Source organism: Micromesistius poutassou, assembly GCF_964030765.1.
Source record: "Micromesistius poutassou genome assembly, chromosome: 9".
In the NCBI taxonomy this organism is placed as follows: Eukaryota; Metazoa; Chordata; class Actinopteri; order Gadiformes; family Gadidae; genus Micromesistius; species Micromesistius poutassou.
In genome coordinates, this window is record NC_140279.1 from 18,171,135 (window position 1) to 18,179,563 (window position 8,429).

The following is an 8,429-nucleotide window of genomic DNA, read 5'->3' on the forward strand; positions in this document are numbered from 1 at the left end:
CCGGGGTGGCTGGATTACGCAAGGCAGGAAGACTTAAATCAGCTGGCTGGGCGCATGGGTTCGTTTGGCGTGTTTTTGAATAACAGTACAAAGAGGAACATTGAAAGACTTGTATTATGCAACCGTTCGGATTATTGTAACCGAAACCTTAATTGTAGGGAACTATAATTTTATCCGGTCCGGCGGTAACTCCAACCACAGACAGCACGACAAGGTCAAGTAGTAGTCGTTGTGAGACACATGCGTAATCTTAATCTGTGGTAAGCATCACAAACGAATTAGTAATATGGCTGGTCTTATAAACTTTGAAGATGAAAAAGAGGTGAAGCAGTTTTTGGACAATTTGGGCGTGGAGTACAGCTTCCAGTGTTACAAAGAGAAGCAACCCGAAGGTATATATCTGCGCTCTCCATTCATTCAGTGCTGAATCGCAGATTTGGAGTAAAAACATGTTGATCTCATTATATACCATTCTTCTATTATCATGATGGGTGAATTGCTTCACCCATCAATCATGGTGTAGGCTAATCGTTGTTTTGAATACTTTTTTCAACTTATATGACAGGTTGTCAAAGGCTAGCTGACTATTTGGAAGGAGTAAAGAAAAACTACGAATCTACGGCAAAGGTGCTCAAACATAATTGTGAAACAAATGGACATGGCGAGAGCTGCTATAAACTTGGGGCTTACTATGTCTCAGGCAAAGGTATGTAGGCCTACATCAGGCCAGTTACTATCTTTTTTTTGGCACACACACAAAACAAAATGACAACAGGGTTATATGCAATTGAGTACTCACAATACGATGGCCATGCTAAATGGAATTGTCTGTCCCCCGATGCCTCAACCAGGTGGAGTAACCCAGAGTCTGCAAGCGGCCTATTCCTGTTTTATGCGCTCCTGCAACACTGGAGGAAAGAAGTCCAGAGATGCATGCCACAACGTCGGCCTGTTGGCCCACGACGGACGCGCCATGGAGGGTGGGACTGATGCTACAATCGCCCGGCAGTACTACGAGAAGGCCTGCGCGGAGGGCTTTGCCCCTTCTTGCTTCAACCTCAGCGCGTTGTTAATCAAGGGAAACACCACGGGCTTGGCGCCAGACATGCCCGCGGCCCTGAAGTACGCCGACAGGGCCTGTGAGCTGGGACACGTGTGGGGATGCGCCAACGCAAGCCGCATGTACAAACTAGGGGACGGCACGGAGAAGAACGAGAAGAAGGCGGAGGAGCTGAAGAACAGGGCGCGGGAGCTCCACGGCATCGAGAAAGAACGGCAGCTAAAGTTTGGGGAGTGAGACTCGTGGCGACACGATATCTGTGTTGGATACGCTTTTTTGTTGGTTGTCGTTAATTGATGTGGATCATTATTGGGACAATACAGTTTATGGCCGGCAGATGGTTTACAGTTGTTGAGGTATGGATGAAGAAAAGCTACTACCAGTTCAAATTAGTAGATGTCCCTGGTAATCGTTTGGTAAAAGGTTATTCCAATTATATATATTAAATTAAATCAATTGTCATTGTCATTGTCTATTTACTTGTCTGTTAGTTGAATCTATGTTTAAATAAATAATGGAATTACACAAATTGGGACACCATAGTTTGATGTCGTGGAATTTATTTCCTAACCTGGACAAAACACAAATTCACATTTCAATTTACTTTCAATTTAACAGAACAGTTTCATAGATATCCCAAAACAAAATACCATACAAACAACAACGAAGGTACTTGGATGGTAGGTCTAAAACCACATATTTCTCCACAACGTCGACTCACCACAAGAGGGAGGTATAGTCTAAACTAAGATAAGAAACGAACCCGGCCGACACAAAGTGCTTGGAACAAGTGGAACAATTAAGTATTCTACCTCCTTTTTTTTTTTTTTTTACTAACACACACGTTGGATGGGTCTTACAATACGAGGGTAGCTGCACGCACACACACACACACACACTAATAATTAATTATATCCAGAAAACGTTTAGACACATATTGATGTTTTAATCAACACCAAAATCACCAGCTCTGCCCCTGCCTGAGCCGGTTTGGATGGACCCGGCCGGGTGGATCCTGTTGCCCGCCCAAACTCCGCCCACGGCCCGTGTGTGTCTCCCCCCCCCCCAGCCCTCCTCATTCAAAACAGAACACAGCTGTTGCGAGGCACGGCGCTCCGGTCGTTAGCCTAGCTGTCTTTCCTGCAGTCTTTCAGTTGCTTCATGTGGGGGCTGCTGGAGGACGTGTGTTACATACACCAAAATACATTGGTGCACTTTTGCTGAGAGGTGAGTTATTCATTTTTTTTGAAGCATGCGTAAGTACGCCGGACGATACTTTTGCTATCTTTTCACACGATCGCGGTCATTTGACGGGATGTGTTGGAAGATTAATGGGAATATCAGCACTGCGAGCTAGCTAGGCTAAGCTGCTCTTTTGGGGTGTGTTTGTTTTGGTGTGCAGGATTCTCCTTTTTCAATAAGGTACTGGGTCATCACTTTTGGGGATGGGGCAAATGCGTCCGAGGCGTGTGTGCGAATGCAAGGTTGATCAAATCAAGTCGTTGAATGTGCTCTCGTAAGGAGATATAGCGTTAGCTCCACGTCAGTCCACATGTATACAATGTCGCCCCACCCCACCAAGAGTTCAATGAGTTGTAATCATGTGCTTAAATCATGCGCTCCCTCAAACTAGCCGAAGAGCCGAAGCTCGCCAGCAATGCATTACTAACATTCATGGGCTTAGCCGTGTCTGCTCCATTTGAGGCTTTTAGTCAAACAAAGAATTATAAAAAAAAAACTACTCATTATCAGTATATTACACATTTTGTACCGGCTCCGTCAGTTTGGCGAAATAATGTGTGCGCTGATATTTGAAGGCGTTGAACTCGTGGTGGTACGTTTTTACGCGCTTTATCTTTTGTTTTGTGCGTCCTCAGCAGAGCTAAGCAACAGCCGTGCCCTGCAGTCTCCTTGGCTCTGCATACACCCGTGAACCCCCTGTTCGGTTACCCATTGGGGAGTGCTTTGGGTGTGGCATGATTTCATCACCGGCACAGCCCCTCGTTTTTCCGCCTATAGAGTATTGTCATACCAATGTCTGAGAAGCAAGTAAACAGAAACCGCTAAGTTGTGACATCTAATTGTAAACCGTACAAGGGAATGAAGCAACTATGCCATTGATATATTAAGTCAAAAGCATGACCGTTAAATAGAAGGGGCTACACCCAATATTAAACTATCAGGTTCCATCTCCGAATAAGACAGGACTATCTAGTTTTCGCTGAAAGAAGGAATGCATTATCATTTAGCAATGCATTCTGCATTTGTTTTCGGCTACACAAAGCAAATACTCTTGTTGAGTAGTGGTGAGTCAAATGGTACAAAGGAATCTGTCTACACTTTAAAGCCTTATTCGAAAACATAAGCGAAAATCACTATCTTTATTTTTTGTTTAAAAAAACACCTAAAAGTTTATTATCAGTTATCATGCATGTTATATTAATGGTCAAAATAGCAATGTAATGCTCATTACAGATTGGCCTCAGTGCATTCTTTTACACATTGATTTTACTCAAACTGTAACGGTTGTTGCAGTTCACGTCGTTCAAAATGAGCCAGTTCTGTTATTTGTCCAACTGCATTAGCTCCACAGCATGAACATCTCACGGTCAACCCTCCTCTTGTACCTTCAGAACTGAACTGACAAAAGCCCCGTCCCAAGATTATTGTTGACAGTGACCTTTTTTTTTTATGCGAGACATCTCTGCTCCTTGGGCCTTGTGACCCAGTTTTGGAGAGCTGAGGAGAATGTACCGTAATGTACCTGTTTGGTGCGCTTGTTGCGCAGCTGCAGCTCACAACACTTGACACATGACCTGTAGGCCAGGGGTTCCAGCTCAAGTCTCCAGCTTGCCGGCCCGACAGTGCTCGGACTTCCCCGCATGAAACCCCCAGGAACAATCCGCTTTAGATTTTGTTAATTGGGAAAAGGAATGTTTGGACTCGTTTCACTTGTTTAGAAAGAAGTTCAGTCGACATTCCCCCCCCCCCCACACGTGCCCCCCCCCCCCCCCCCAGGACAAAGGTTGAACCCAGGACAAAAGGTTACGGTTATCCAGCTCTGTAGAAGCAATGACCAACCCCCCCCCCCCCCTCCCCTACCACTGCAAAAAAAAAAGAAATCCTGAAAGGAAAATTTTGCTTGCAGAGCACCTGTGGCACATTTATCCAAAGTATGGTACAGAGATTAAGTTTTAGTTAAATTACATTTTTGTTTCAATATTCTAGATCCAGTGAGAGAAGGCCACCCCATTAGTTGTTTAGAGCAGAAGTAAGTCAGGCCTCAGCGTACTAGTAGGGCTGGCTGACAATTGATGATCTATCTATCTTAATTGTTTTAGATTTAAACCAAGGACATTTGAGTAAGATCTGCCTGTAAGTTGATGTCAATCACACTTAAGACAAGATTTGTTATTGAAGGATCTGAAATATTGGAGATTTTAGTTGTGGTCTGATGGATATCTTTCATGTGTTTGCAAATTTGATGCTTTAAATTAATTATTATTGCGGCCTTTAATAAACGTATGATCATTTTTTAAAATAATAAATAATCAATGCACACAGTTGCATTATACATTGTGTGTTATGCCTTTATGAACCCATCAGCAGAATGGTGTCGCCCCCCCCTTTCTCCAACACAATCAATATCGCCGTCTGTCAGTGTTTATTCCGGAGCTCACTTTGCCATGTACTCCTACTTCTATTTGGAGAACATTTGACTTGAATGTGTTGTTTATAAATACTTCGGTCTGTATTGGCCTCACACGGTTATGTCATAATCTGTTCCTCTTTTCTGTTGTTGTTTAGCTGCCTCAAGTTACTTTAGACCACTTAGTCGTTGAAAGGGCAGCGCTAATAGCAAGGCAAGGCACTGAGGATGCGGGTTGATTAAAAAAAAAAAAACAACCGAGCAGAACCCCACCTGGAAACATTGTGCCCCACGCAAAATCAGATTTCCCCTCAAATACGTCTTCTGAAATACCCACCACCTTCCTGCTGTCATTTCTCCAGATGGTGTGTCTGCATGTCAGTATTGCCACCGCCGTCCGACCTCTGTGGCCCGGCTAATCCCAAGCCTCCCTGTGTATGTGGGGCCCCATCTGCTGTACAGTGTGGCGGTGCTGCAGCTCTGGCCTATGCCTGCAAATGTGATTAGTTGGGAGATTACATCTGTGGGCGAAGGAAGACTCCCTCGTGTGTGTGTGTGTGTGTGTGTGTGTGTGTGTGTGTGTGTGTGTGTGTGTGTGTGTGTGTGTGTGTGTGTGTGTGTGTGTGTGTGTGTGTGTGTGTGTGTGTGTGTGTGTGTGTGTCCTTAAGTCCCGGTTAGTCTCCCTCCACACACAAGGTATTAGGGGTATGCTGAAAACGCACGTGTGTGTGTGTTGGGGTCACGTGACCGTTATAGATATTCCGGCGGCGACTCGGCCCGCTTCAAACGGCCTCTTTCACTCGGTTGCCAGGGTAACCCTGAGTAGCTGTCTGGCACGTCGCCTCGACACAGATGGGAAGTGCGAAGTCACATGTCGTCACTCTCTCCTGTGACGCCTGCGTGACCCTGGGCGCTGTCATGGATCCGACCTGCTCCAGTTGATCAGCCTACCTTACACACACACACACACACACACACACACACACACACACACACACACACACACACACACACACACACACACACACACACACACACACACACACACACACACACACACACACACACACACACACACACACACACACACACACACACGCCGTCGCTTCTGTCCATGAAGAACTCTCCTACGTGTTGCACACTACACTACGTCCTGGCCCCGGTCATCTCAAACGTTGTAGGTAGGACGGACGTCAGTGGCAGTGCAGCCCAATGAAATTGAGACATCGCTGCACGAAAACGCGATATAACTTGCGTTCTCTTAAGCACAATACTCGGTGAAGATACTCACTTTGTGTCACTAGCGGGGGGGACGCCGCTAAATGAAGCATGAAACGAAAAACCAATATGTTGTCTCTTGCAATGATTATCTGTTTGTCACATTGTTCTATTGCGAGCCAAGCGGCTGTGCACAGTGGCTACATAACTGGCTCTGCACCGCTCCCCTTCAAAGAGTTTATTTACCATCACAATTGTTCTTGTCTGCATTGCGAGACGACTGCTGGCGACGTGCGCGGGGGTATACTGCCAGCAGCCCGTAGAGAAGCGGCTGTTTCCAGCTGTTGCTTGCTCGATCACCCGTGACCCGGAATACCCCCCCCCCGACCCACTGTGGGTTGCGATAAATCTGACGGTGCAACAATTCCTCCGTCTAGTTTCAGTTCTGAAATCTGGCGAGCAGCCGCGTCAGTCTGAGCCATATTTGGTTTAGCTTTGCACGCGCCGAGTTGTACGTTTCAGGAAGTCTGGCCTCCCCTACGACCAGTGTATTGTTGCTGCCGGTTGCTTCTGTATTTCAGCGACGGTCTTGTTTAGGCAATGCTTATGTGGCCAAGTTGGAAAAGGCTCTGTTGCAACATGGCGTGCACAGACAGTGGTGGCACATGATAAAAGACTGGAACAGCAACCCCCCCCCCCCCCCCCCCCCCCCCCCTTTGAATGACCCCCCCCCATCACAGCCTCACTGATAAGACTAAAACAAGCCCTGCAAGTGTTCAACGACTGTAGGCCTAGGGGCTTCAAAGCGCTGTAGCTTCCACTAAACCACCAACAGGAAGTGGCCCACAAATGAAAAGGCTGTGCATCATAGTGGACGGTCTCTCTCTCTCTCTCTCTGTCTGTCTGTCTGTGTCTCTCTCTGTCCCTCTCTCTCGCTGTCTCTGTCTCTGTCTCTCTCTGTCTCTATCTCTGTGTGTGTTATGTCGTCCAACCCATTTGGTTGTAGACCCTTCTCTTTCTCTCAGTCTGAGTCATCGGTGGCTGTTGTGTTTTCCTTCAGCATGTGCTCCTCATGCACCACTGCCACCATCCTTGTCACCACCACTCGTGGCCCTCGTGTGTGTGTGTGTGTGTGTGTGTGTGTGTGTGTGTGTGTGTGTGTGTGTGTGTGTGTGTGTGTGTGTGTGTGTGTGTGTGTGTGTGTGTGTGTGTGTGTGACATGCTTATGCAATACAGAGTGTTTCTTAAGTGTCGGGGGCCGAGGGTCTAAGGTGATTGCAGGGTCTTCTTGGCTGAGGGCTGTGACCTTCTGAGGTATGCAGAATGCCACAGAGAGAGGGTCCCTCCGTCCTCCGTCCACCTGACACATCCAGGCTGTTCCTGATGATGTCTGGGTAATGAGGCGTTCCCCCACTTCTTAGAACAACCTCTCAGGACAGTTTGTTTGTTCGGTAGAGCCGGCCGGGTGAGTGGTTGCTAATTTGTTGGCACGCGCGACGCGGCGTTGATGTAGTTGTTGGTTGATTTATGGGGTGTGCTGCCCAAGGCACATTTTATATATTCTGTGGGAACAAAGGACAAGGACAAGTACCCCCCCCTGTGTGTGTGTGTGTGTGTGTGTGTGTGTGTGTGTGTGTGTGTGTGTGTGTGTGTGTGTGTGTGTGTGTGTGTGTGTGTGTGTGTGTGTGTGTGTGTGTGTGTGTGTGTGTGTGTGTGCGCGTCGATACCATAATCCCAGCTGGCTGGGGTTTGGACCGGGTTGGTGGGAAGAGGTATCGGCAAGGTGTGTGGTGGTGGTGGTGGTGGGGGGGGGGGGGGTGCATGATAAACAGACCAGTGCCACACCCATCCGCTCTTGCGGCCCTCATCCTGTCCTCCGCATTCTCCGCCAGTCTTTTATTTATTTAATCTCCTGGTACAGAGAGAGAGAGAGAGACGCGCGTATAGGCCCCTTCATCCCGCCGTGCGTGTCAGCACACTGCTGCTCTTCCTCCTTAAGTGTTTGGCGCTCCACGGTTAAGCCGAGTGCTGAGCCCCTGGCTGTGTCATGGAAACTCCTGAACCCTGCGGTGACTCCTGCAGGAGACAATGGCTCTCTCTCTCGCTCTCTCTGTCTCGCTCTCTCCCTGCTTGCTAACCTAATGTGTGGGCTTCAGCATTCGACGCCTCTGTTTGGCCGTCATAGGGATGGGTACAAGACGGGAGTTTGCAAAATGGTGAATGGTCCTCATTTGTCTAGCGCTTTTTATCCAAAGCGCTTTACAGTGTTGTTGACTGAGTTTGTCAGTTGTGTCTTTGTTGAATATTTCTCGTACTTCACGGTGTAACCTGATTTGTGCCACTTTTCCTTGACACTTTTACTCATTTATTTTTGGTCTCGCATTTGATTCGATTATGTGAGTCCTTGGGCTTCAAAGGGCCACTGTATTCTAGATGTGCTTTGCGGCGTGTCCCGGCTAGGCAGCAGCGGTGGGCTTGTTGTAGCTGGGAGGGGGAGTGTGA

The 8,429-nt window shown here is 47.5% G+C and overlaps 2 protein-coding genes across 2 annotated transcripts in view; both read left to right on the top strand.

The window, feature by feature from the left end:
* The first annotated feature begins 14 nt into the window (after positions 1 to 14).
* coa7 (cytochrome c oxidase assembly factor 7) lies at positions 15 to 1,589 on the top strand. Its single transcript, XM_084472680.1, has 3 exons — positions 15 to 392; positions 566 to 706; positions 852 to 1,589. The coding sequence occupies exons 1-3, from the start codon at positions 287 to 289 to the stop codon at positions 1,295 to 1,297; spliced, it is 693 nt and encodes a 230-aa protein (XP_084328806.1). The 5' UTR covers positions 15 to 286; the 3' UTR covers positions 1,298 to 1,589.
* Positions 1,590 to 2,159: 570 nt separating this feature from the next.
* The window catches only part of ralgps2 (Ral GEF with PH domain and SH3 binding motif 2), a gene marked incomplete at its 3' end in the record, with an annotated part of 44,428 nt that continues 38,158 nt past the window's right edge, over positions 2,160 to 8,429 (top strand). The window contains exon 1 of the mRNA XM_084472958.1: positions 2,160 to 2,287. The remainder of the gene's footprint in view (positions 2,288 to 8,429) is intronic.

Bases quoted from the DNA above. Each gene is read 5' to 3' on its own strand.
- coa7 (XM_084472680.1), top strand. From the start codon at position 287: ATGGCTGGTCTTATAAACTTTGAAGATGAAAAAGAGGTGAAGCAGTTT. The intron at 393-565 runs GTATATATCTGC...CTTATATGACAG, and splicing joins CAAAGAGAAGCAACCCGAAG to GTTGTCAAAGGCTAGCTGAC. The intron at 707-851 runs GTATGTAGGCCT...TGCCTCAACCAG, and splicing joins TTACTATGTCTCAGGCAAAG to GTGGAGTAACCCAGAGTCTG.